The 26,781-nt window shown below is 53.5% G+C and overlaps 8 protein-coding genes across 8 annotated transcripts; 5 read left to right on the plus strand and 3 right to left on the minus strand.

Annotated features, from left to right (window-relative positions):
• Positions 1–1,312: 1,312 nt before the first annotated feature.
• Positions 1,313–3,407, plus strand: DACRYDRAFT_101210 (uncharacterized protein; the record flags this gene model as incomplete). The annotated part of the gene is made up of 1 exon (XM_040767535.1): positions 1,313–3,407. One exon carries the CDS (start codon positions 1,313–1,315, stop codon positions 3,404–3,406), a length of 2,094 nt encoding a protein of 697 aa, XP_040626419.1.
• Positions 3,408–4,039: 632 nt separating this feature from the next.
• On the plus strand, positions 4,040–6,356 carry DACRYDRAFT_101211 (uncharacterized protein; the record flags this gene model as incomplete). The annotated part of the gene is made up of 2 exons (XM_040767536.1): positions 4,040–5,243; positions 5,328–6,356. Exons 1-2 carry the CDS (start codon positions 4,557–4,559, stop codon positions 6,354–6,356), a joined length of 1,716 nt encoding a protein of 571 aa, XP_040626420.1. The 5' UTR covers positions 4,040–4,556.
• A 401-nt stretch (positions 6,357–6,757) lies between these two features.
• On the minus strand, positions 6,758–8,722 carry DACRYDRAFT_101212 (subtilisin-like protein; the record flags this gene model as incomplete). Its single annotated transcript, XM_040767537.1, has 4 exons — positions 8,707–8,722; positions 8,372–8,659; positions 6,964–8,323; positions 6,758–6,915 (listed from the first exon to the last, which is right to left on the minus strand). The coding sequence occupies exons 2-4, from the start codon at positions 8,645–8,647 to the stop codon at positions 6,758–6,760; spliced, it is 1,794 nt and encodes a 597-aa protein (XP_040626421.1). The 5' UTR covers positions 8,648–8,659; positions 8,707–8,722.
• Positions 8,723–9,699: 977 nt separating this feature from the next.
• DACRYDRAFT_109626 (uncharacterized protein) lies at positions 9,700–9,905 on the plus strand (the record flags this gene model as incomplete). Its single annotated transcript, XM_040768913.1, has 2 exons — positions 9,700–9,766; positions 9,820–9,905. 2 exons carry the CDS (start codon positions 9,700–9,702, stop codon positions 9,903–9,905), a joined length of 153 nt encoding a protein of 50 aa, XP_040626422.1.
• A 1,409-nt stretch (positions 9,906–11,314) lies between these two features.
• DACRYDRAFT_23643 (uncharacterized protein) lies at positions 11,315–11,889 on the plus strand (the record flags this gene model as incomplete). Its single annotated transcript, XM_040773325.1, has 3 exons — positions 11,315–11,363; positions 11,412–11,544; positions 11,602–11,889. Coding segments are annotated over 3 exons (274 nt in total), but the record flags the coding sequence as incomplete, so codon positions are not given.
• Positions 11,890–12,153: 264 nt separating this feature from the next.
• Positions 12,154–15,038, plus strand: DACRYDRAFT_117757 (uncharacterized protein; the record flags this gene model as incomplete). Its single annotated transcript, XM_040770448.1, has 5 exons — positions 12,154–12,242; positions 12,295–12,359; positions 12,451–12,617; positions 14,684–14,946; positions 14,996–15,038. Exons 1-5 carry the CDS (start codon positions 12,175–12,177, stop codon positions 15,036–15,038), a joined length of 606 nt encoding a protein of 201 aa, XP_040626424.1. The 5' UTR covers positions 12,154–12,174.
• A 1,462-nt stretch (positions 15,039–16,500) lies between these two features.
• DACRYDRAFT_23646 (S-adenosyl-L-methionine-dependent methyltransferase) lies at positions 16,501–19,051 on the minus strand. Its single transcript, XM_040773326.1, has 10 exons — positions 18,913–19,051; positions 17,977–18,742; positions 17,913–17,922; positions 17,730–17,853; positions 17,592–17,673; positions 17,518–17,538; positions 17,376–17,460; positions 17,240–17,317; positions 16,971–17,184; positions 16,501–16,923 (listed from the first exon to the last, which is right to left on the minus strand). The coding sequence occupies exons 2-10, from the start codon at positions 18,696–18,698 to the stop codon at positions 16,619–16,621; spliced, it is 1,641 nt and encodes a 546-aa protein (XP_040626425.1). The 5' UTR covers positions 18,699–18,742; positions 18,913–19,051; the 3' UTR covers positions 16,501–16,618.
• Positions 19,052–21,679: 2,628 nt separating this feature from the next.
• On the minus strand, positions 21,680–23,817 carry DACRYDRAFT_55394 (trehalose phosphorylase; the record flags this gene model as incomplete). The annotated part of the gene is made up of 5 exons (XM_040775322.1): positions 21,680–22,359; positions 22,406–22,557; positions 22,607–22,845; positions 22,917–23,203; positions 23,253–23,817. 5 exons carry the CDS (start codon positions 23,815–23,817, stop codon positions 21,680–21,682), a joined length of 1,923 nt encoding a protein of 640 aa, XP_040626426.1.
• Between the last annotated feature and the right edge of the window lie 2,964 nt (positions 23,818–26,781).

Genomic DNA, 26,781 nt, shown 5'->3' on the forward strand with positions numbered 1-26,781 from the left:
TGCACAGCCATGCACAGCAGGTCACCTGACCATCCAATCCTTCCAGCAGGTTCCAGCACATGCCAAGGTATACCAGCTACTTCCATGTCATAAAGGCTTAGTCATGTCTCTTGACCAACCAATGAGCTGGTGCCCTGACAGGTCTTCAGCCATGGAGATGGCTGCACCAGCAGCTTGGTGTGCTGCCTCTGCAGCAGAGGATGTATTTGGGTGAGGTGTTGGTGGACATTGGCCAACTGTGGCACCATCTTCAATATGTGTCAGGACAATGGTGCTCTGAGGTGAGTCTGGAGGAGCTGATGCAGGTCGAGTGGGTGTGGTCATTGTTGCCGAGTTTCTTTAAGAGAAGGACTGAGGTCAGATTGTGGTTTCCTGCTACCAACTGTCAAGTCGTCAATTAGGGGAGAATAGTAAAAATGGCATGGATTGGCCTGCTGCAGGCCAATCCGTCCCTATGTACATATAGGCTACATAGTCGAATGGAATCAAATTCTGGTGCCTTAAGGCTGCGCAAGGGTCCTGCACTGCCACTCTTGGCACACACTCGACATCAGAGGTGGACCCTTGAACTACCGGTTATAAGGTCACGCGATTTCTAAAACGCCCGAGCACGTGAGCATGAAAGGAAACGACGTGAATTCCATCTGATGCCGCGTCCTTCTTCTCCAGATGTCCTGAACAAACAACCCTAGCCGGCGATTGTTAGCGCCGGTAGCGAGTGATTGGATCATGGTTTTGTCTTCTCACTCATCATAAACGGAGGGGGACACCGCCGCAATTGTCGAATCATCTACCAGTATCTGATTTCAGGAACTGGTGCCTGACCGTGGAACTTTCTTGCCACCTTCGTGATAAGCTGGCGAATACCAGGTTTGCAGCTCGGCAATGTCGACCCTTGCTCTGCGCTTTCGTCCAAAGGATGTCCTCAAATACTCTGTGGCGTTCAGGGCACACAACCGCTGACCATCGGTGCTCGTACTCCCGCACTCCGGAGCTGCCTCATCGAACTTTCGATTGACTGTTATCCCTCATTGTGGCACTTTCCTTGCCTGACCGGCCTATCTACGACATGACACCAGTCGTCGCTGAGGCACCGTTTTCGACAATCGTGGAAGGAAGATGACCGCTCGCCCTACGGTGATATCTCCCTGCCGGTGCTGCCAAGGGCGCCAGAAAGGCGACTCTCCTCAGGCAGCACACACATATATATAACCCCCATGGTCGACTGGGTTTATATCAGTATCCCGGAGTTGAAAACTCAAAGAACACCATCAACTCTATTCCAGTCTACTCACACTCGCGAATGTCAACAATGTCTACTTCTCTGAATCTATTTTTCGAGCCTAATCAAAAGCCCAAGAAGCGCGTCTATCACAAACTGAACGACCGCGGCGACAAGACCAAATCCTTCGATCTCGACACAATCCTCGGTGTCGATAACGGCAAGCCTCGCTGGGGCGCAAAGGGCATCTGTGGTCTGTTGGGAGATGTACAGCTGAAGGGCAGCAACCTGAAGGCTCAGCTCTTTATTGGCTCGACTGGAGATAGGCCCGAGCGATGGATTCCGGTCGAGTTTGACCTGAGCCAGCACATCAAGCTCGCGGATACTAACGGCAAGACTGTACTCGAGTCGTATGGCCTTCCCACGATCCCTCAAGAGCAGATCGACGCCCTTCAGCAGCAAAACAAAATGTTGCTCGGTGAACTCGATGCGGAGATCATGGTCACGGAAGCGGCCAAGAAAGCAGCAGCTGAACGCACTAAAGTCGCCGACGAGGTTATCAAGGCATCCGAGGAGTCCGAGAAAGAGAAAGCAAAATGGCGAGCTGATAACAAGGAGCACGACGACCGACTTGCGGAAGATGCTGCGCACCGGGATCGTCGCCACAAGGAGCATCAGCAAGAGGTTCAAGGAGACATGGCTATCAGCGGCGTTCTTCATCGAGCTCGTGAAGAGGAGCTTCAGCGGCGGGCTGTCGATGTCAAGCATGAAGCAGACGAGATGGAGCGACTTGCCAAGAAGAAAACCGTGGAAGAGCAAGATGTGGAGCTTGAGATTGCTGCCAGTCGCCTTTCCATCGAGCAGCAACTCTCCTTGGCTCAGAAGGAGATCGCGGAGCAAGCGAGCTCAATCAGCGCGCGTCAAGTGTACCTCAGCAAGACCTACGCCGATCACGCATGGCTCAACGGCGAGATAAAGGAACGCGACCTCAAGATGTCTCTGATGTTCCAAGAGAACTCAGAGCTATACCGCGAGCTCAGCCAGTCCCATGACCGCTTCTCCGTCGCGGACAAACAGCGACTTGTCATGACTCAGGAAGAGAAGCGTATTCTCTCCTCTCTTTCGCGCCTCGAGGAGGACTGCAAGAGGGCCGCGATCGAGCTTGCCGCAGCGGAGACGGAGTTCCGGCTTGGGGAACGAGAGGTCAAGAAGACATCGGCCGAGAAGTCTCGTTTCGAGAGCAAGTGTACTACTCTGGAGGGCGAGATGGAGTGGTTGCAGAAGGAGAACTTGGTGCTGAAAGCTGCCACCGTCGACCTGAGAGCCGAGCATCACGCGCTCAACTCGAAATTCCATAGGGCGGAGACAACAATCGCCGGCAACAAGAGGATTATCGAGCATTCCGAGACTTGGAAGGCTTTCTACGAAAAAGAAGTGGAGTCGGTAATGAGGGAGATTAGCGAAGTCAGCGCGGCGATGAGCATTCTCGAAATCCGCTATCAGGAGACAGCCCAGGCATTCAGGATCGCCCACCTCGAGAAGGAGAAGTTGCAAGCTGAGCTTGTCAACCTGAAGTACTCGAAGACTGCTTCCGAATCCCGTATCCTTGTGGTGGAGCAGACACTTCAGGTGACGAAGACCGAGCTCTCCCAACTGTCCAAGTCTTTTGAGGAAAAAGAAAATGAGCTGCGGGCCATGGCAGCCGTCAGGACTGTCCTAGAGCGCCGTCTCACCGAGCTCAGCCTCTCACACACGCGCGAACGCAACGTTACACGGAGCGTCTCCGAACGCCTGTTTCAAGTTCAGGGTAGTGTGGCCGAGGACGTCGACTGGATGTACGATATCCGTGATGATCTTACAGAGGAGTCCAAGTACCTCTACCTGCACCATCTTCATCGCGCTGCAACAGGACCAGGTGGCGCAGTCATCGAGGGCGAGCTTGACCAATCGGGTCTCTCACGCCTACCAAGCTACCGCAGTGCTCTCAACAGCCCAGCTGGAAACCCTGATAAGACTGTTGTACCAGAGATCGTCGCTGATGCTGTCGCACCCGAGCTGAAAATCGCCGAAATCGCCGCCATCTCGGACGTCAAGTTTTTCCCCGCACCCGCAGTCTCCAGTCCCAACGATTTTCAAGCGGCCGCGGTACCAGTCATTCCCAACCCTGCTCCCATCCTCGCATAAGACACCCAGCCCGCTGCCTGCTGTAATGATTCCATCCAGCGGACGGTCGTCTCCCTTTCGCCCGCTTTTCTCGCCTTTGATACGATCATCCCCTTTCCCAAACCGTAGGAAGCAGTTCTTCTCTGAAATCTGATACCCAGTCGCTAAAGTACAACCTGCCTGCCTGTCGTGACTTGTTTGTACATCGTTTTTTGATCGTACTCAAACAATAAATTGACTATTTATCCGTTGTAGCCTGACACAATACCATATCATCGAGGTTGTGAACCAGCTCAACTCAACTATCCCTCTCCATCCCCGGCCCGTGCCTCAAACCTGCAAACCAACTACCGCATACACAAGACGACATCAGAAGTAAGGGTTACCATTTGAGGGAATCAGGGTGGGAGATTGTCTCCGAAACGTCCTTGGCATCTGTACCTCCACCCCTTTTGGGTAAGGTAAGTTTATGTGACGCTGATCAGTATTGTGTCGGAGAGATGCAACTGGATACGGAGACCGCAGACCGTTGGATTGAAATTTGAGGAGGCTTGAACAAGCAGTAAGCCATTCTCTCCTGTTTTCATCAACATGAACATCGCCTTTGGTATGTCTTCTGTCTCGTTCGGCTCATATTCGTTTACCAGCCACTGAGGTTGTTCTTCATATACGGAATCCAGCCGGCGTGACGTGGACTTCGTCTCATCTCTTTGGTTTACTTCCTTTAACCTCTTCTCAATGTTGCTCATGGTCTTTCTTTAGGATTTGAACTGGCTCCACAACCAGGACTCTTCCATGTCTTGTGTTGCGAAGAGATGAACACGAGATAGTCCTTGTTTTAGCAAGCCGCGCCCGCGAGTCGTTCAAGAAGGCATAAACGTTCCAGACCTCCATTGGGTTCACGAACTTGTCTTCAAGAACTACAGCATTGTCTTCTCCTCAAAAGAACGTCAGTCTGATTCGGACTTAGTCTCTTGATTTCACCGGAACTTCTGTCACGGCCTTCCTCTTGCTCCGGGTTGATCAGATGCCGGCCGTCGACTCTCAAAGGTTTAAGAGGACGCCGTCTGCGGGGATGCTACCGAAAAGTACGCCAACTACAGACATCCCCACATCTCGCTACGACACCTGCCGTCTTTCCGACGTTTGAAACATCCGCAGTTCAGCAGCAATGGCTCTCAAACGCAGCGAGTACTCCAACCAAAGACTCGACAAGGACGGCATTTACCACGTTGACGTGCGCCAGCCGGGCGACTCCACAATTTCATTCCATGTGCCTCTGGACGATATCCTCGGCATCTCCGAACGTCGGGCCGTCAGCGGCCAAAAGGGTTTCTTCTCCAGCAAGCTCACCGATGACGTTCATCTCGATGCCAAGGATCTCTGGAAACTACGCTACAAGGCGTGCTCTGTTGAGGGCAAGAATGATTGGATGATCAGCGCTTATGATCTCTTCAAAATCGTCAATTTCGAGAATGGAAAAGTGCTCTCAATTGGTGGCTATCAGTCCAGCACTGTCACCAACACGGAGTCGACGACAAATTCAGAGATGGCGTCCGATAGCTACTCGGCGGAGCGCCACAAAATCGAGGAGCGATTGCATCGAACGGAAGGCAGGATTGCGGACCTGAGTCGCACCGTTTCCTCTGACCTGCTCAACATCGCCAAAGTCTATGGTGACTACGACTCATTCGTTGTTGAGATCAAGAAGCGCGATACTCAAATGGCCCTGATTCTTCAGGATCAAGCGGATATATATCGCGGACTAAGTCTGGCTTATCAGCGCTTATCCCGTGCAGATATCGAACACACCACTGTAACCACGGAGCAGACGCGCACAGCATCCCAGTCTGCATCGGTCAGGGGCGAACTCCATGAGACTACCATGAAGCTGCAGAAGCTCATGGCGGAATTCAACAAGCAAGAGTTGCTTCTCAAGTAGATCACTGAGTCGAAGACGACCATCGAGAAAGAACGCACGACGCTCCAGATCGAGACCGATCGGCTCCGCAAGGAGCTCCTCGTCGTTCGGTCGCAGAACGATGAGCGCGAGGCCGCAAGCGGCACCATTCGTGCTGAGCTCGAGGAAGCCCGTACCACCATCATTGCTAATAGCGTCATCATCAAACAGTTTGAGTCCTGGAAGGCTCTCTACATGGGACAGGTTCAGACCATGAAGAAGGAGCTTTTCGAAACTACCGAGGTCATGACCCGCCTCGAGGAGACTTACCAGGAGACGCTTCGGGCTCTCAGGAAGGCGAAAATCGAGAAGGAGGAGCTTCAGTCGACCCTCATTCTCACCAAATCCTCTCAGACGGAGGTCGACGCCCGAATTAACATCCTCGAGCAGGCCCTGCAGGACGCGCGGGCAGAACTTTGGAGAGTCTCTCAGGCGTACACAGAGAAGATGGATGGATTTGATGGGATGTCTACTACCAAGGCAGAGCTCGAGCGCAGGATCTCGGAGTTGACTCTGTCTTTCGCTCACGAGAGGAATGTCACGCGCAGCCTTTCCGAACGTCTCCTTCAGATCCAGGGCAGTATGTCAGCAAGCCTCGATTGGATCTACGACATGCGTCACGACCTCACCGATGAGTCCAGCTATATCCACAGCGGTCATTTCCACAGCGGAGGTGGTCTTGGATCTGTACTGGAGAGGCAGTTCCGCCCACGTCTCCCAAGTTATGGCAGTGCCGTCAAGACTGGACTGAAGATTTCCGAATCGAAGACGTACAACGCCAACGGGATCGAGAGAGAAAATAGTAGTAACGGCACCACCACGGCAATATTGAGTACGACCGCCGATGGTACTGGAAGCGTGGGTGGTAACAGCAATGGTGACACTGGTCCCACAACTACAACACAATCCTTCAGCGGAAGGCCTCCTTCGAGAGAGGATATCAAGTTAGTTTCCCCAATCTTCGAGTCAGACCTTGGGACGGCCGTTCCTACCGCGACTGGTGCCGTCTGAATATTATCTGTCACATGAGGCAGCTGCGCCTCGTTTCATTCTGGTAGCGCGCTGCCGATCCCCAGCGAAAACGTTCTTTTGTGTTCGCCCCTGACATCTATGTACACATGTCCGAAAGTCTTGCCACATTATATAACTTCCTGCCGCTCACGTTGATTAGCGAGCTTTGAAAATTAGCATGACTTCATACGATCCAACTAGAATGCGTGAAATGCTTCCACTCTTCCCAAGTTCGCCAGGTCGCTCGAGCGCTTAACGCTCGCTGTCCCTGCCTCCCAGATGCTCTTTGTTTTATTCGTTTCCAGATCGCATTCACACACAACTCGAAGCATATGATCTACCTTATGAATTACAACGCACTTCTACATCTTATCTCTACACCAGCCCAGCAAAACCCACGTTCAAGATCCCAAGCTCAAAAGGGACGTAATCTTCCCAAAATCGGGGCTGCCCCAGCCTGTAACCGGGTCCCACCCGGCCGTAGCGTTAAACCCGTTCGTCAGGCAGCCTGGGTTGTTACCGATAGTGATGTCGTTGAAGGCGTTGTGTCCGACCGCGTCTAACGAGCGTGGTCAATATGAGTCAGATATGCAAAGAAAGGACTTACATAGCCAAGGATTTAGGAACCCCAAAGTAGGCTTCCCATGCGCGATAAGGTAGTCATTCACAAGCGCTACGATGCCCGTGAACGTGGGACAACTCGCGCTCGTACCCGCTTCCAGCACCCACATCCCGCCCCTATTCAGGGTGAAGTTGTTGCTCTGAGCCGAGACGTCCGGATAAGCGCGGCCAGAAGGGTTAAACAGGCCTTGGTAGAGGGAGAGATACTGTGGGTGCTGGGCGAGGTAGGTGTCCACTGTGGGGGATTGGTATGACGGGCGGGAGAAGTATTTGCTGAACCCTCCGCCGGAGAAGGGGACTGCCCATTCGGGACCTTCGTGGTACGTGCCTCCGACTGTAGTGACATACGGGCAGGAAGCGGGAAAGGCGGGGAGGAAGGACGAAGCGTTCCTCCCATCGTTGGTGTAGCATGTCGTGGGGCCATAGGCTTGGTCGTTCGGTCCTAGGCCGTCTCCTACCCCTCCGTCCCCCGAGGAGAACATCACGCTTACTCCGCGTGCGCCGAGCTGGGCGAACTCGTTACACACCCTGACGGCGTAGCTGTACGGCACGCTCTGCTCGTCGTCTCCATATGACGTGCTCAGTTGGCGCGGGAGCTCCGAGTCAGGCTTGGCGAGGACGTAGGCGAGGAACTCGGCATACGGCTCGTTCGTGTCCTGCGGAGTGTTGTCGTCCGGGATGTAAGGGGGCGAGCCACCCGTAGAGTAGTAGATATTCGGGATGGGGAATGAGAGCCCCCCGGCGTACTGCACGTCGAGGTTCGCTTCGCCACCAGCGTCGCTCTCGTTCTGCGAGTTGGTGCCGTTGTTGATCAGCTCCACTGTGAACATGTACCCTTGCTCTGCGGCTTGGGGAAGGTAGACTTGGTAGAACCAGTTCGTGTCGTTCATGTTTGCCCATTGTTCTAGGTACCCCGCGATGCCGAGGATGTTGCCAGACGTGGAGGAAGCAGTGTAGTTCCCCACGTTGTAGATCTCCTTCAGACACGCAGGGGTGATCGTATGGTTGCAGCTTGCCGGGACGGGCGGAATGGCAGCTTCGGAGGAGAGGACGATGCTATCTCCGTGGAGGGAGCTGCGCTTGGGTTGCAGACGGGCAAAGGTCGTGCTGGGCTGGACAACGTCGATGTGTGCGTGGAGATGGGTAGGGAGGGAGTACCCGAGCGTGCGGACGAGGTAGTCTCCCGAAGTGGTGTGGTGGAAGACGTGGTACTCCGTGTCTAGCAGTTCCTCGGCGAGCGAGACAGGAAGGGTGAGGGTGATCCAGTCCTGTGCCGGGGAGCGAGAGAGCGCGGAGAGAGGAATGCCGTTTTCCACCAACCAGGCATCGACCAGCTCGAGCGATTCCTACGCATATATTCAGCTTTATGATAATATATAAGAGGGGAGACACACGTCGTGTGGCCGAATGAGCTTCTCGACTTCCTCTTTCCCAAGATGCATTCCATACCGCTCGCTCCCAGGCAAAGACACCTCCCACAGTGCTTGTTCGAGTTCTCCGAACCTAGGCTGGATAAGGCCGATCTTGAGCTTGAGGAGGTGCGACCCCGGTGCACGGGAGAGCTGTTCCCATCCGTTTGGAGCAGAGGGGAGGGACTCCTTGAAGGTGTACCCCGCGCGGGGAAGGGGGGATGCGAACGCGAGCGCTGCTAGTGCCAGCAGGGAGAGCATGATGCGGGCTGAGTAGCAAGGTGAGAACGGTGAGATGGGGCAGTTAAATACCCACTTGAGACTAATCCAGCTCACACATTCCCCTTCTGAGGCATATGCAAAAAGCACACGATACCGTTCGTCAGCCCACCACATAGACGCCGCCGGTCATTATCCCGGCTGACTGGTATCGCCCAGATCGTCATCGGCCATAAGTATGTCGCACAAGAACGGCCAGCAAACACTCAGCAGCGAGAATATATGCGCGATCGTTGTCCAAGCAAGAAGGGATACGGACAGAAGTGACAGAGACGCGTGGTGAAGAAGCACCGTTCACGTGGGGATGCGTCATTCATGATTGAGTACAGCACATACACAGGCAATTATTTCATCACGACCACCATCAAGTACTGCCTGGTTTTCCCTCTCATCTTGGGGTGCATAACCACGGGGCAGCGCTGCTTCTTGACAACCTATTCAGCGCAATGCTATGATCCCTACACGTTTTCTACGCACTCTGCGGGCAACAACAACAACAGACCCATAAGTTTCATTCGCTCGCTCCGAGTTCTCTCTTGAGTTACAACACGCTGGTCGTGAAGGCGGACTAAGACAACGTCGATGTTTCATGCACACGTGACCCATAACAACAAAACTAGTTCTCATCCTCCAACCGATAACGTCTACCAGGGCACGCGGAGTACTGCACAGCTCGAATGCGCGGCCACTGCAATCATATCCTCGATGGCGATGATCTGTGCTGTACGCTTTCAATTGTGGCCTCTCATTTCAGGCATTTCTCATCGCCCTATCGTGATGCTGCCGTCATACACAATGTCTGCTTGCTTTCTGCCAACGAACTGCCCACCCTGTGCTTCTGATATCCTAGGATAGTACACTATCTACGTGGCATTCCCAGTTGTGACACTGCACCGCGTTTAGAAGAGCAGAGCCCTGCATGCTACATCCCCTGATATTCCCCAGGATAGTTGACCATATATGCCATACCCGAGAGTGAGACAACACCATCTTTCTTCCTCCGGAGTGCACTTGCAGAACATACCTTCATAACAATGCCCACTCTCCTGGTACTCGCAGCCCTATTCCTCACCATCTCCACTCCGTCATCGCCCCAGTCCCGTAAGTCTCTCCCACTCCATGCAGAAAGCGCACACCCAGCTGACGTCTCCCAGACCTCCGCCTCCCTCCCATCCCTCAGCCCAATCTGCTCTACCAGGTCAACCCTCACCTCAGCCCGCATCCACACCAGTTTGGTTAATCCCCGTGATAGCTATCGTGCGTACGTCTTGCTCTCTCGTTCTCACTTCCCTCCCCCACCCTACTTCTCCTATTGGTCTTGTTCTTCCACGCGAATCAGGCTGACGCTCACACAAACAGCAACCGTGATGATCATTGTCTTCGTCGTCTTCAGATACCGAGTTGAACGGGTTCTCCCCTGCTGCGAGATCAGAAATACCTGGCAGATGCCTTATCCAGAAACCCAACTGGCTCGGGCGCCTACGTTTTAGATGCAGCCAGGCAACTGGGATCTGTACCCTAGCAGGTCTCTCGTTCCCTACACGGGCTCGAGAATCAAATGAACTGACACTTGCATGGTAGGGCATACTGATGACCAAGACCCCTGTGGTCAGTAGTCTCATGCCAGGCACCCCACGGGCGTGCCTAATCTAAGGAGTACCGGGACAGGAACGAGAAGAGAACACTGTAGGAGAGTAGGTGACCTGCAAAAAGGGTGAGTACATCACACGAATTGGACGATATTGTTATGCTCGAGAATCTACTATCTTTGTACCTTGATGCAAAGGGAAACGGGTGAGCATGATAGTCTCCGCCGTATGACCGGTCGACTCATTTTTTCCAGGGCGTGTTACCAGACCATTTCCTCTACATCGCAATCGGCCATTATTCTCACTGCAAAATAGAAAAGGCCACTGTCGTCAAAGCCATCTCCTATGCGACAGCACGATCCTGGCGATCGACGCTTCCTGGGCGCTTATCTCAGCTTCGTATCACGCTGGTATGCGTCATCATCCAAACACAGTCCTGGCTTGGTATCTACGACATCCTGCACTGGCTTGTTGCCGCCGCTTTCCAATGGACTCGTGAGATACTGCTGGTGAGGTTCTTCTCCGGATTTCGAGTTCATTCTACTAGAGCGCAGCGGACCCACAGACTACCGATGATCCTTGCAACACTGCTACGGCCATTCAAACGCCGGAGATTGGCCGTGCTGGAAACCTCTCTTAAAGTCTAATATTGGTATAATATCCTTGCAAAGGACCTCCCTCAGTCTCCATGCACAACACTATGCACTCTTCAATATGATTCGCAGCATTAGCTATCGGTACAGCTCAGAAGGCATTGGCCCAACCGTTGTGAGTGACCTTCCTACCTTCGACCCAGAGGCGCAGGACTAAAACCCTTCTGCCCTAGTCCGGGCTACCAAACGTCTGGACCTCCTACCTGGGTGATGGTAATCGGCGTAATAATCCGTATGCAACTACCCCCTCCCTCCGAGTCGCCCTTTTGGTGGGTGAATAAGCGCTGAAACTCGTAGCAATCTGTTCAATTAGTCACCATCCTCGTTCTCATACAATGTGGCGCGCTGACCTACTTCGGAATCCAAGCTACTTGTCGACGAGACCACAACCTGGGAAGACAAGCGGGCATGCAAGCGCCTGAGTCTCGCATGCATCGAGAGGCGATGTTGAACCAGGTGCGTCGTCTTCAGCTTCTATGAAGAGCGCGCTGAGGGATAGTACAGATGAACACCGGTGTAGCTACGGTGGTTGATAGCGGCGACCCTGGCATGCCTCGTCTTGTCTTCATGCCAAGCGCTTTCGAAAACGGTCCAGGTGAAAGTCGATTCACCGTCAAGTCTTCCCTAACTCGTGCTCGCAAGTCGCATTCTTTCGCCTCTATTCTCAGAGGTTCCTGATCTTCGGCGTCTTGAGGACGAACAGTCGAGGAGAATCAACGCTTCCCTCCCCCTGCTTTTGTTCTTGACGAGAGACAACGGCGGAACAAGAATGTTCTTCGTGAATAATGTGCGCACGCGCTTTGTTCATCATTGGCAACCATTTACGTAGAACGGATCCGTTCAGGATCAAGCGGGCATATTCGGCACAAGGGCAGATGCGGGGAAGGGCATTGACGTATCGGGATCGCGTGAGCTGTTCGCATGTGTAGGTGTCGGATCCGCTCCCTGGCACCAATATGATCCCTTGTACCATGAGAGTAACCAGTTCTGGCGCAGGTATAGCCAAAGGCGTTCGGTTACAACGGATTTTGGGCACTGATAAGATTGTTCCATGGCCCGATCGCCGGTTCCGACGATGAGCATGTCGACTTGTGCGGTACTCGGCTTGCGTGTCCCTATTACTACTGGGCTGGCGCTCCGCGCTGGCATCGAGCAGGAGTATCCGAACTTCGTACTGTCTCGGGGATATTCAAGTATAAGGACCTAATTTACTACGCATCGGCAATTATCCACTGGACTACAAGGAGACACATACGGACTTATCATCATGACATCGCCTTTCTTGCTGGCCGTGTTCTCGCTGACAAGCGCATTTCTGGTGTCCGCCCAGTTTGAGTGAGCGACGTCGGTTGTTTCCAAGTTCATGGCAGGTTCATGTCACCATCAGGTCCGATCAGACATCGCAATCCCCGGGTTTACCACACTGGGCCATCGGTGTCATCGCAGGTCTTGGTGCGTAGAATTTGTTGAATCCTGCCTCTTTCCTCCATCCCCCCGCTGCTGGATATAGGCGCCAGATGTCGATGACTAACAGACCAAATAGTGATAGTTGGGATCATCCTGTTCGCCATCATACTCCTCAGAAACGAATGCTTCACGGGCTCTGGGATCCGCCCGACTCTTCGTTGGGGTCGTTGGTCAAAATTCGATCGCAGGGACGAGACGGACGGGCAGGTCGCCCCAAAGAACAGACAGAACGGAAGGTATCAGGTGTGTTGCACCGTTTCGATCGGTGCAGTGTACCAGGGACTGACGAGAGACTGGGAGAGCAGGCAACGGATATAGAGATGCAGAAGCAAGGCATTTCCATAGATGAGTTTTGACACGGCCTGAGAACAGTAGCGAGCCCCTGCCTGCCATATGGAGGTGAGACGTGGGAAATGGACGACGACATGATGCGACATGAGCAGCTGCATTGTGCTGTATTCTGTAGTAGTATAAACCCTGCGATGCTCCCCGAGACCGGTCGCTGCGCAAGAAGCTCGCGTTTATGCTTACTTGAGCGCGATTTATCTCCGCGGTGTGCAGAGTGTCGGTGGCCGTCGAGGTGAGTCTTGTGATACCAGGCTTCCTTGCTAGGCACTCCAATAGTGCCTGTAGTCATGCAGGTTTGGTTAAAACGACAACCGAACTGTGTGTGGTCTTTACTCAATGTGTTGCGTATTAACCAAGCTCGAAGCACCTGAGAGTACTAATGACGTACACGTAATTTTTCCGGTCTGGAAGCTTCAAGGAATGTTCCTCAGTTCAATCGCCACTACATTCCACGCCTTCTCCGCACCCGCGGCCCTTGCAACGGGGATGCTTTGAACTGAAACAGCGTTGCTTTAGAACCCTAAAATCTGAATAGTCTTTGCGCCACCACTCGAACGAAGCAAGCAGCGAGACTCCGCCAGCCCGGGAGAAGCCAGGGGAAGCCAGGGCGTCGCCCCCTGGTCCCTTTCAAACTTGCTTCTGATTAGTTTTGTTAACTGAACCGATATGCTTTGACTGACAAAAAAGTCTGCATCGGCGCTACCGAGCCGGAGGTTTCCGACTTCTCACGCACATGACAGCTTTGGTTCGCGCAGTTTCAATGATTTAACGTCTGATGCTAGTGCATAAAACGCGGTCGTATCGTGGATTATCGCTTGAAGTGAGGCGGTGGGTCCACATCTCTTCCCCTCGCCGCTCTCGTCCAGGTCTCCAGCGCTGGGCCAATCGTCAACTGTCCACAGCAGAGGTGAGGGGAGATGAGCACGTCGGGCGGGCTTATCGTTGGGGTCGTTTTCGGTGAATTGACTCGAGCTGTGCCATTCATTCCGACTGGAGGACTGACTACAACATAATCTAGCTTCCATATTTGGACTCTTCGTAGTGATCACCGTCGTCTGGTGCGGCTACAACCTCGCGCGCTTCGGTACTCCGATAGGACAACAACGACTCGCAGACAGTGAAGCCGATGCTGCACGAAGAGCTTCCCGCATCGCTGACCAGACAAGGATGACTAAGGCATACGAGATGCGTTCATCACCAAAGAAACTAGAAGGTCGTCAATGACTGCCGTTGTCCGAGTTCCAACAACGTCAAATATATAATACCCAGCAATCGAACATTGATATCGCAACATTCCATACGACACTTGCCATTTATTTTTCTCGGTAGTGGTTCCAAGGTCGGACGAAAACAAGTATACATGTTTGTAGATCCTCCTGACCAGTAGGCGAGCATTGTATCAGTAGGAGTCGTACCTATCGCGATTTTCCGGGCATAATGTATCCCAGTGTGGCACCTAATATCGTGACTTGCGGAGCGAGTATGCTGCAGTGGAAAGGGACACTCGTGCAGTAGGTCGAAAATTTTGAAGGGAAGGTATGTGGTGAACATCACTATGAGACACCAATGCACATCGTTTCCACTGAGAACTTGTTCTTGATTGACGGTAACACCCAGGCGGCGACCGAAAAACATACTAATGTATGAGAGACCAGCAAACAGGAAGTATACACAGGCGATGTCTCTCTGGGTCCCAAGAATGTCGTTGTAATCACAGGCAAAAGCGGGCGGGGACCGAGGTTAACTTGTCGTGAGAAGATGTTCGCGGGAAATGACTCACACCTCGTTGCATGCCGAACGGGCACATTCGCCTCGAGGTCGGCAATACAAACCCCCGACTTCTAGCTCCGCACTAAGAGCATCAGTCGGCCGTATATAAACGCGGTCTGAATAGTGAAAACACCTCAATCCTCATTTCAGACGAAGTGATGAGGTTCCTCCTGCCACTAACCTCCCTGAAGAGCTCGCCGACAACCTCTCGCCGTCTTAGTACGACTTCTTCTCGCGGTCCGACTACCACATCCTTCTTCCATCGTCTCACATCTACTGCTGCCGTGGTTTTTACCTCTACAATGAAGTTCGCTGCTTCACCAACCTCCGTACACAGCTTGTCGAACACGTCTGGCCATCCAACCACCCCATCCTCTCATCCCGTCACGTCTGCTGCGGCAAGAGTCATGACGTCCACCATCAAATCCTATGTAACAGTTAAAGTTACTCCTAAGTAAGTGGCTATTGAGAAACCATGATATATGCAGCTAATCTCTTGACAGCACCACAACTTCCGCTGCTCATCGTCTCTCAGCCAGCCAGTAGGCTGGCATCGGCATCGGAATAGCCGTGGTTCTCGCTATCATCGTTCTCATTTGTCTTTGTTGCTGTGGCGTGATCGGATGTTGTATTCTGGGATCGGGCGCATGCTGCAGGCCGCGGCGGACGAGAAATACCGAAGATCTTAGGGAAGTTGGAGAGATCAGTAAAGTCGCGGATGTACAGAACATGCAGCCTATCTATACACCGGTGAGTGGAACATATTCCCATTTTCGCCTAGTTTTGACCATTGGATGGCAGCCGCCTGGACCGCCTCCCGGATGGGTGGAACGGAACAGGAGCTGATGCTTGACGCGGAGACTGAGATACCGGTGGGATTATGTAGGAGCGGATGGATTTTCCCCTATCAGTACTACTTCCAGACAAATGAGTGACGAGGTTGAGAGTGCAGTTCCCCTTTCTCAGTGATACGGCGCTTTGTGCTAGTTTAGGAATCGAGAAAATCGTGAGCAGTGGACCCAGCGTGTTGGTTGTGATTGGAGTTGGACGCGTGACGTGCGGCGATGCAAATCTTCTTCGCACCCCAAGTACTGTCTGCGAAACACATATCCCCAGTCTGACACACTTACATATTCTTTGCTATTACAACCCATCGGCGTTGTACAAACGGAATCGCGACGTGCCTACTCGTCTGTAGTGGTGATTGCAGTTAGCGGGCGGTGCCTTATCAGCACATTATGGCTTTTCATTCTCCTTCCACTGACAAGGCTCCTGATCGTTGAAGGATCTCCGCATGCTCTATCAGCGTCTCTCTAGTCGATGTTCATTGCATAAATGCTTTGGGTGTCTTGAAGTACCGCCGATCTCTCGGATCAACATATGCGCTCCAACTGTTTGCTGCTCATTATCGGTGGGCACTCCACGGCTGTGCTATTCTGAGACGCTGGTTTTGTGATCTGCGTCTAACCTGTGCTGCGGGTATTACAATCGGGAACATCGGTTGCTCTTCGAGTACTGGTTGAACATGGGTACTTTGTCTCAGCCAGTCAGCGTGAGGATCGTCTTGCATCAGCTCAGTTCGTCAAGGGAAAGTACCTCGCCGTGGAGGTCGAGTCCCTTCTCAAATTGTCAGTGTTTTTATCAATTCTGTGGAGCAACAATCTGATGTTCTTGACTGTGTCCGACAATGCGACTGCATCGGGACTGAAGCCGAAATTCCAAGGAGAGTTCTTCTCGTCGTCCTCAAAGGGGACGACAAGCGAACAACGTAGGGGAACCCCATCGAGTAACATTTCATTCGCCGAGGCGGACACACGTGAAGGAATCAACAAATACAAGCCGCTCCGAAGCAGCAAGAAGGATGCACTACCACGTCAGTTCTCAGAGCGAGTCAGCATTCTGGGGCATCCCCAAAACCCTTTAAAAAAAGGGATGGCAGACATCAGAAGTATACGAGAATCCGTACAAACCATTTACCATTACATTTGTACAAGAAGAGGCTAAAGACACAAGAGCGGGAATTTGTTACGCTGTACATGAGATACCGCCGCCATCCGTTTCTAGATTTGTATACATTCATTCCTCGGGGTATATCGCGTATGATCTGGACATGCTAGGGGGATGATCTAGGCTCGAGCGCTGCTCGGCTCACTCTTAGCAGGAGCTGTGGCCTTATCCTTGCCCTTCCGCAGTCTACGCGGCAGAGGACCGCCGGGATGATAGGGACGGTTATTCCTTCGGCCCCAGAAGAACCGCCAGCGCATGAAAACATGGGAATGAGGGCTTGCGAGCTCCGCCCAGGCATGCTGCACGATGATATCGGCCGTGACTTGGTCACCGCGATAGTACTCTGTGAGTAATGGCCGAATGGAAGGAATGAGGTACTTGAGGTTCTCCCACACCACCTCGCCGAGTTGATTCATGTCCGCGTCTGTCCTCGGTCAGCGTCGATTTGTGATCCAACTCAAATTTCCTTACCATTTGTCCATGGTCCCACCGGCATCCAGTGCGCAGTTGCCTTCACATCGGTGAAATACGGCGAGTCCTTGAGCCACTGGTCTGTCTTCTGCGGCGCCTGTAGGTCGATGTTCTTTTGCATGACTGCGCCTCTCCATGCCTGTATCCAGTGGAACCACCCCGGGTTCTTGTACAACGTAACCGGATTACCATCCGAGTCGAAGATATCCCAATCCTGGGTCGTTATAAGCCCAAAACAACTTTGAATATAGAAATTAGACATGACGCACGCCCTCGATCAGATTCACTAGCCCGCGGGGCTTGAGTACCCTAGCGCACTCATCGATAAACTTGGGATAATCAGGTATCTAGTGCGGAAGTCACGGGCGTTATTTCATTTCCGACATATAAAAGGGAATTGCTTACGCCCAATTGTAAATTCCGCGCGTGGACAAGATCGTACATTTCGCTTTTCATGGAAATACCCCGATTTACATCTTGCCTAAAGAAGCTAATGCCGGGTGAATGTCAGCATCCATAAAATTAGAATCAGATTGCCGACACTCACTGGGCGTTATTTGGAAGTTGCCTGTTTCTGCAGCATCAGATCGATGCCCGATGCCGAAGCTGACAGAGACGTACCGCGAGAGTGGAATTAGATCGATCGCATGGACGATCGCATTTTTGTGAAGGTTGGCTACCTCCGCGGCCCAGGAACCATTTCCTTCAACAATGTCATCAATCATCGGCAAATGCGGTCATCGCCGGCGCAAGACACACCTGTTCCGACATCGAGGATATGTTTGCGGTCATCGCCCGATGAACACTCCAGTACGTCTTTCACGGGACCGAGGAACAAGCCAGGCTGTGCCCTGAGGATCATTTGATGACCTATATCGAGCCTCTGCAACACGACGTGGCGATCAGCATGTGCTACTCGCCGATGCATTCAGCACCACTCACCGTTCGTTCCCTAGAATGATGGTTAGTCGGATTCGGATAACATGACAATAGATCAGGGGCGTACTCTTCATCAATCGGCAGTCCATACACGCAGGGCCTACGCGGCACCTGTCTTCCCGCAACAAACTCGAAGAAATCATCGTACGGATCCAGAGCGGCGGGTGGGGCTTCGGTAGGGGGCGTCTTCATCGGGCGGTTCTCGGTCGCACCCGCGTGCCTGGATGGGTATCCCGGTTCTTCTGGGCTGGGTGCACGTCCACGTCTTGCTGGAGATGCCTCATTAATATTGGGGTACTGCTGGTCGACGTGGAAACGGTGGGGGTGTATGGGGTGAACATATTCGTTGTAGTTGAGAGGTGTCTCGGGCGCGTCAGGGTACAGGGCTGGGTGGAAGCCGGTATATGAGTTTGGGAGGTTGCTCAGGTTGGGATACGGTGTAATTCTCTTGTACACAAGTGCGGCGGTGTTCGGGCTTGCTGGCTCGATTATGGACGGGAGAGGCGATATCAACGGTTGTGGTATGTGTTGACGTTGCTGTCGGTTGTTGTATGAATCGTGAGGGCGTGGTGCGTAGACTGGTGTTGGAGATGTGGTGGCAGATGTGGGCGGTATAGCAGGGGAGTAAGAAGTGGTGACGGGGGAGTAAGTTGTGTTTGATAATTCTCGTGGAGGCAGAGTATGCCGTGAGACGGAGGTAGCGGAGGCATGATACGAGGGTTCATCGACGGTCCTTGGCCGCAGAGGAGGTGTGGCAGGGTCGGCGATGACCACGTCCCAGTAGTTCATCTTCATGAGTCCGCCTCGCGCGGAATCGCACAAAGCCACAGGGTCTGTGGGGAAAAAGAAATGAGCAAGTGTGAGAATAGACTCGAGTCGATAAGGTGCAGGGGAAGAGGAGGAGGAGGAGGGGGCAAACTGGGAAAGGGAAGGAGGGAGGGCAGGGATGTGTGAGGAGCGCAAGAAGAGGAACCCGGCTCGAGGTTGAATCTGAAATAAGTACCTGAGCATTAATCTGCCGCGCGCCCGTGCCAGAGAAGGCATCCAAGTGACAGAATGCAGGGGAGCATACTCGAGTTGTTGGATGGAGCAAGACGGAGGAGCACTGGCAGATCTTCCTTTCCTTCTCGTCCACCAGCTGGTGGCTCCTCTCCAAGAGACGACCACACCCTCGAGCCTCCCCTCCATTCATCCGAAATTCCATCACCATATCTGCCGCATCTAACCGGACATCAAAAATCAAAGCAGATGGCACCACAGGCCAAAAGTACCCACGCGGTAGACCTCCATCTCATCATCAGCCTCAGCATCGGGCCATCTGCGAGATCAGAACCTGCACACACGCCCCCACCTTCTCTTCCTCGTCGTCCTTTCGCAGTACACTTGCCGGCGTCCAGGGTCGGATACGTCCGAACGGAAGGGGCCGATATGTGATTGGGCTAGAGCGCGCACAGCCAGCAGGGAAATGACTTTTGTTGCCCCGTTCTCTTGTGAATTTGACGGTAGGTTGTCCATGACCCGAAAAAGATCGATAGCGCATCGTCAAGGAATATCCTCTTTCGCGGGCTGTTCGATGTGGCAAGGCGGTGATGGGGCCCATGTCCGCCCACCCAGCGATATTCGCCTGAAAGAGCCATAAGCGCTGTGATATCCGTGTGCTTGGTCCATTCTTTCCTAATCCAAATGGGGAGGGCTAATATCCCACTCCTCGCATATTGTCCTCGCCCCGGAATATTCTTGCAACCTAAACGACACCTGACCTATCTGCCTAGTGACGGGCGGCCGTACCCGGAAAGTGGACGACCAGTCGGCCCCGCTCCCCCTCTCGCCCTCTTAACCCTGCAATGTTCTGGACTTCTCTTGTTGCCACTCTAATCTTCACTATGTGAAATGAATAAGTACATGAGGCAGGCGCCAATATTCCCCCGTTTCACACCGCTGCAGGCCACAGGGCGTCGAAATGGAATGTTAAACTCCCGATGGCATTCGGTCAGCGATAAACCCGCTGTCACCTACGGCCTTAACCCTTTTGTATTCCCCGCGCTTGTGAATGACCCGGGAGCATCGGGGGCTTGGGACATGAAGCACAAGTATCTCCTTTCCATGGCCCTGAACACTTATTTCGATCACAACCAGCATTCCTGTCACCTCAAGGGCATTTGCTGTCAGTCATCCTCGAATGGCAACCTGGGGAAACGATTCGATATGACTGGCCTGCTTCTGCAGAGGCGGAACTCGGACACTACCGGATATCAACGCTTCTCTGCTCATCACACACAGCCGTCCGTTCCAAGCTCCGCGCAAGTACATTCTGCCTTTGATAGATTCTTACACGGTTAACTATAAGTTCATATAAGGGAGCCCAATAATATTGTAGCCCCTGAGCTCGAAGCTCCGTCGACAACGGCAGACGGGCTGCCAGCGCAACTCCCTGCTAAAAGTCGGGAGGGGAGCTGAGTTTGTCTGTTTTGATACTCAGCGGTGGTAGTCATGTGGTCATAGATCAGGAATCTGTGCGGGAAGAGAATATTCCGCATACATAGCAAAAACTCTGCGCTCTTATTCGCCCGTCATCTCGGACCTCCACACTCCTTCAATCAGGCTATCGGATCGGATAATAACAAGGGACAAACTCCGACTCCGCTAAGCTGTATGCCATTCAATCGCATGAACTTTCTAGGGATGCGCTGTCTTCCCACAGTACGGAGGAATTCCAGCGCCATCGTCGTTCTTGAATTGGCACAGCCAGCAGCCGCCGGCGCGGAAAGCTCGGAAAACTTCCTTGAGCGTTGATCAGCCGATAGATTGTGATCAATCAATCTGGAAGCTCTTTTCGTTCATTGTTGCGTTTCACCCGCAAGGCACAGGATTGGAAGAGAAGCACCGGCCTCCTCACTTCCCGCCCCGGCCTCGGGCGGTTGATGTTCCGGGGATGTATATAAGGAAGGTGTTCGGCAGGTTCGCCAGTCTTGCACCCAAGGCGGTGGGCAGCTGGACAGGTGGCCGTGGGCAACAACCCTGGGTAACCGAAGAGAAGCCCGTGCGGTGCGTCTTCGCAGGCGCACGTTGCCCCCCCCGCCCTGGGGTTGGCATGTGCCTCCCTCGTCTGTGCCACGCCGTTGCATTCAAGGCAACATCGACTTATAAAGAGTTTCCATTCATCGATTGACTTTCACAATGGCTTTCATTCCTCCGTCCCCGCCGCGGAGACGGCATGGCAACTAGTTGCCATTAAAGACAACAAGCAGGACAGAGTACTCTGTCCTGCTTGTTGTCTTTATGCGGCTCTTGGTCTCATGCTCCCACTGTTGCTTTTCAGCGACAATCATGGCATTGAAATGTAATCGCTCGTAACAACGAGTCAGGGGGGGAGAATATTCGGCGGATCCCAAGAATTTTGATGAGTTTCGAAAACGGCGGAAAAACATGAGGCAATTACTGTACACTGATTAATACAAATATGTGCACACTTTCATGAGAAAACAACAAACAACCACAATGCGATCGTGAGTGCGGGCGCGAGCTCCTATCTTCACTCGCAACTTGCCGCAGTACAATCAGCCTTCGTAATAGTTCGTAAGAAAAACTCGATCATCGGTCTATCTACCGGTACGATCCGGTTGGGTCCACAAGAGATATTGTCCGTCTACACTTTCAGTTTCAGTTTCAGCTCCAACTCCTCAGTCTCCGGCTCTCCGGGTAACTCTCCACATACACATGTCTCTCTTGATCGCCTCCGGACGTACCACTCAGCGGAGCATACAGTCAAATCAGATGTCTAGATGGAGCGCCTTGCGGGGGAGAACCTGCTCCTCCTTCTCAACCGGCACACCAGCAGCTTCCCGCGCCATGTCGTAAATCCACCGCCCGTTCGGTTGCAGCTTTTCGCCTTTGCTCAGCACGCCGGCGAGATACGCCCAGCAGGTGGCGTTCCCCACTGTGCTCACTTCGTCGGAAACGACGACGTCCGTGTGCGCTTGGAGCTTCTCGTAGATCCCGTCCGTGTTCATCCACAGGTCGTACAGATGTTGAGCGACCATGGCCGTATCGCCCGTCTTGACAAGGAAGCCATTGTGCCCGTGCCTAATCTGGAGCGGGATCCCGCCCGAAGCGTACGCGACTGTAGGAATGTTCTTGTGTAGCGCTTCGGACACCTTGACTTCGAAGCCTTCGCGGTGCGAAAGCTGGAGGGCGATGCGGGAGTTGGAGAGGAGGACGTTGAGGATCTGGTCACTCGGCCCGAGACGCATGACGATAATGTCGTTCTTGTACTGACGCAGACCATCGGTGTTGATAGCCTGGCATGTCTCGTCATAGATGAAGGTGCCGTCGGGGTCGTCGATAGCGCCGTGACCGCAGATAAGGAGTTGGGGTGTGTTTTCCCGTGCGACGCCCTCTTCCTCCAGTCTCTGCCGCAGCTTGGCATACGAGTCGAGTACATCGGGAATACCTGCGTTATGTCAGCTGGCAATCGGGTATATGCATGTGAAACGGACCTTTAGAAGGGTCGAACCGGGCCACCTGGCAGATGTAGCCCCTACTCGGGAATGCGAGATTTGTCATCCGATCAGAGAGACATCCGTTTGCGAACTGGCGGAAGTAGTACTGCGTGTCCCATTGAGCGATAGGCTTGTTAAGCCCGTCGAGCCTGATACGTGTGAGTCGGGTATATGAGGGAACGAGGAGGATTTACGTACCAGTCTGTTGTTGCCGGCATGAGACCTACATCCTTGATGTTGACTTCTGTCGGGATAAAGCCTGCCACGGGGTGGGCGATGAACAGGTCTGCCGGCTTGATGTGCTTCCAGAGGAACTGCCATACACCCTGCTGCGGCGAGCCTTCGATCTTGGTGAGGTCGCTGCGGATCTCTATGTGTGAACGATAGATGACTGGCAAGGTCGGGTGGCGCTCCTTGATCATCGGGATAAGGCCGATCTGGACGGAGAAACCCCGGTTAGAGCCACACTCGACAGAGAAAAACAAACTTCTGTGGGGAAAGGACGCACCATCTGAGGATCATCAATTATTACCACATCCGCGCCTCCGTCGGCCAATGGACCACCTTTCCTGAACCAGTACCGGTCGGCATTGCTCTGGATCCACTGGTCCCATTGGTGCTTGTCCTCCTCTCCTAGGCGCTTGTTGGGTTCGGCCACGCCTTGGAGGATGTTGTGATTGGTCTTGGTGACGCGGAATACTGCGGGATTGGGCTTGGGCACGAACCACTGGCAGTCAACACCCATAAGACGGAAGAAACGGACGAGCGCATGACGCATTAACGCGACTCCACCACCTGAAGTCTGTCAGCATGTTTCAACAACGCATGGACCAGATATGCCAACCTTGGGGTGTCGCACTGAAGAACCGGACTTTGACCTGACGCTCCTTCAGCTCCTGACACAGCGTGCTAACAGCCCGCCAAACGGGCTCTCCCACGCTCCGCTCATAGTCTTGTAAATCACAGAGTTTGATCCCACCACCATCGACGTTGACCACGTTCCGGCCGGCGATATCGAGTCGCGGCATCTCCTGGGGTCCGATCCACATGGTAGCTTTGCGAACCATGCTATCCGCGAGCTCGTCAACAGGTGCGTCGTAGTCGAACTCGCCCGCAGGCATGACATAGGGGATGATGTCGAGCTTGCTCCACAGGAGACTGGGTAGACGTGGGCATATACCCACGAGCTTGGACCCGACGCCTGCACATACGAACTTGACCATATGCCTACCGGAGAAGGCCATGATGCCTTCCAAGACAGCGAAGGCGATAGTGTGCGGGACGTCGTCGACGGTTGATATGTCGACCTTGTGTACTGCGTAGTCGATCGAGTACACACCGTCGGAGATGGAGTAGCCAATCTCTACTTCTTGTGGACCGGTTTGCTTGGCTGCCAGACCGATGTGCATCGTCTACGCACACAGTTAGCGCGCATACACGTGAGATTATAGATAGACGCTCACCTTGATGTTGTGTACCCATGAGCCGGGTTCTCCTACAGCGACGAGCCCACCCTCTGAGAGGGCCTCGTCGATATCCTCCTCCTCCTCTGGGAGGATCTCACCTCCCAGTACGTTTAGTTTCTGTTTAGGGACGCCCTCGAGGGGTTCCCACATTCGCTTGTCGAGCTTCATGCGTTCGAGTTGTTGTGTTGAAGGGATTACAGACCAGTCGACCTTGCACTCTACAGCAGGTGAGGTCGGTACGGATGAGACGATTGTCATTTGAGCTTTGGGGTAGGAAGATGCCTGTGTTTATATAAGGGGGGGTGGTGGGGTTGTGGTAAGTAAGGATGAGGTGTAGCGGGATGGGGTGCGATGTAGAGTGAAAAAGTGAGAGTTGAATGAGTGGAATACGACGGCCACGGTGTTTGGTGTAATGAATATACTGGCTGTTCGCCTCCCCTATTTTCCCTATTCCACCGATCCCGCAAAGCGCCTGCCGTTGGTTTATGCAGAGCATCGCGTATGCGCTGTGCCTTTCACCTACCATCCAGCAACACATCACCAGAGGGGCGTCACGAGTTCGGGTCGCTTCGGGTAATGACGTAAAACATCCGTCATCTCCGGGGGTTCAACCCCATTTCAACTTTAGGGGATCAAGCCACGCTACCCCCATCCCTAGGCCGCGTTGGTGACCCGCAAAGTAAAAAAAAAAAACGACTCCTTCACCTCCGCTGATCCGCTCTCTCGTCACCAACTCACCCACGCAAAAAATGACAAAATTCAACGAACAGAAATACAAAACTATCACCTAAACTTCCACGACGCTGGTGGGCAAGGCGCGGGCCCAGTGCTCAAAAAGGTAAACACGGAGGCGCGGTACACCCTCTTGCGCCCCGGATCCGCCGCTGCGCCTAGACACTCGGCCTCAAACGTGTGCGACAAGGTCGGTCGTGCATTTCGGGGCCCGTGCGCAGGGGGAACAGCGCACAAATAACGCAAAACGCAAAACTGCCACAAAGTATATCGTTCAACCTTATTGCGGAAACCGCCGAGCACCGCACCGAACGCCCGTGCCTCAGTATCAGCGTATTATCGGCTCTAAGCGCAGTGCCATGTATGCGTTAATGCTGTCATTATCCTGCCGACCCATGTCCCGACCCATACGCCTCTCAATCTGTGCAACACTACTGCCTTCGACTCCCTTCGCCAATAACCGAAGATAATAACATGCATATGCATCATATGTAACAATCAAACGTGTCTCACTTCTTGCTCGTGCAACCGTGTCCCCGTCAACACGCCGGCACATCCGAGTTTCAAAACGGGCAATGCACGCACCCGCTTCTGGCATCCGTATTGGCCTGCATCTCTCTGTTTTCTTTTTCCCCTGTTCCGCATGCATCTTCCATCTGCAAAGAAAAGTCAGCAGCGTCTTTATCACCCCTGTTGTTACGATCGACCCCTTGCTCCTGCGCACTCCAGCGCACTCCTTCCCAGCAGACGACCGTCACCATCCCCAGCTCATGATCAGCACCAGCTCTTGCACGTCAGGTCAGGTCCGGTCGGGCACTCCCCGACTCCCAGTACAAATATAGCTGTTCCTCAGTCAGCATCCAAGAAAGTTTCGCTCAGGAAGTACAGGACCGGCAGCCCGGTCATCCTCATCCATAAATGACACAGCCAGCATCACCACCAACGTTGTCCAAACTTCCAGGGAAGAAGCTCGGTTCAGTCCTCGAAAAGAGTCCAGGCCTTCAGTAACCGGCTCCGGGGTAGGCCTACCCCAGGGTTTTGTGCTTGTGCTTGTGCTGCCCTGGGTTCGTGCGACTTTCTGCACTTGCCAAAGGAGGACATCTGCCGATCTGCTCGCAAACTGCCAGGACGCAGAAGCAAGAGCGGGAAGGATCAACGTTCTCTCGGTGCCCGATAGCATGGTACCGGTGTGGGGATGTGTCAGCCGTTATGTGTGCCTACGGGCGCCTATTCCAGCTTCCAGCTTCCATTAGGGGTATACACAGAAGCGCGTAAGTGCCCCGCTCTTGTTTGGCGATCTTGCCACGCCTGACGCAGCCTACATCTAGTAGGACGGCTTTTGTCTCCTCCCTCGCTCCTGGTTGCTGCTTTCGAGTTATGGACAGTCTCTTCGGAGCCGAAATCAAATCCGAGGGGACGCGTGTCAAAGGCGTGTCAACTTGTCCGACCCAATCGAGGACTTTTCCCAATCCAGACAATATCGACTACGCAGCACCGCTGGCTGGCAGATAAGCATGTCAAGAACCACGGGCTTATGCTGATGCCGGACGCTAGCGTTGCAGGCTGACACTCGGGATTGTCAGCGTAGGCGCCTGGCATCCTATGTATAAGCGCTTGAACCCCGCACTCCTCACACGCCCTTTCCCTGTGCTCCCACGATGTCTCTCTCCAGGGACGACGAACTCGAGTTCCTAGCAAAGAGGCGCAACATCTCTTTTGCCATGGAGGATCCCAGGTCTAATGGCCACATAGCAGGCGAGACAGGGATGGTCTACTCCCAGTTGAGCGGTTTTCCGTCGTCGGATTCTGCACCCACGTCGCCGGCTCTCGAGCGCCCCAGATCGGACTTTTTCTATGCAACACTTCTCAGTAGCGCACCACCCCACCATCGAGCACTTCCCGCCGTGCCCATAAGCGAACCCACCCTGCAGGCACTGGAAGCTTCCTCCTCCCAAGCACGCTCCAACCGCGCCCCTCGGGCACCTCCTCCACCCACGATCCCCGATTTTCCCAAGCTGTACTACTCTGCATCGGAGGAGCTCTTACGCCCGCCTAAACATGCGCGGAGCTCTTCGCTTAGCTCCTTATCCGGGAGCACGGGGACTGTGTATGCCTCCCCTCGAGCTATCGGAACGCCCCTGCTCACTCCGAGCGTGTACTATCCGCCGCTCGAAC

This window comes from Dacryopinax primogenitus, assembly GCF_000292625.1.
Source record: "Dacryopinax primogenitus strain DJM-731 SS1 chromosome Unknown DACRYscaffold_15, whole genome shotgun sequence".
NCBI lineage: Eukaryota > Fungi > Basidiomycota > Dacrymycetes > Dacrymycetales > Dacrymycetaceae > Dacryopinax > Dacryopinax primogenitus.

Bases quoted from the DNA above. Each gene is read 5' to 3' on its own strand.
- DACRYDRAFT_23646 (XM_040773326.1), bottom strand. From the start codon at position 18,698: ATGAACTACTGGGACGTGGTCATCGCCGACCCTGCCACACCTCCTCTG. The intron at 17,539-17,591 runs GTACGTCTCTGT...CTGCAGAAACAG, and splicing joins GATCTAATTCCACTCTCGCG to GCAACTTCCAAATAACGCCC. The intron at 17,185-17,239 runs GTGCGTCATGTC...ATAACGACCCAG, and splicing joins TAGTGAATCTGATCGAGGGC to GATTGGGATATCTTCGACTC.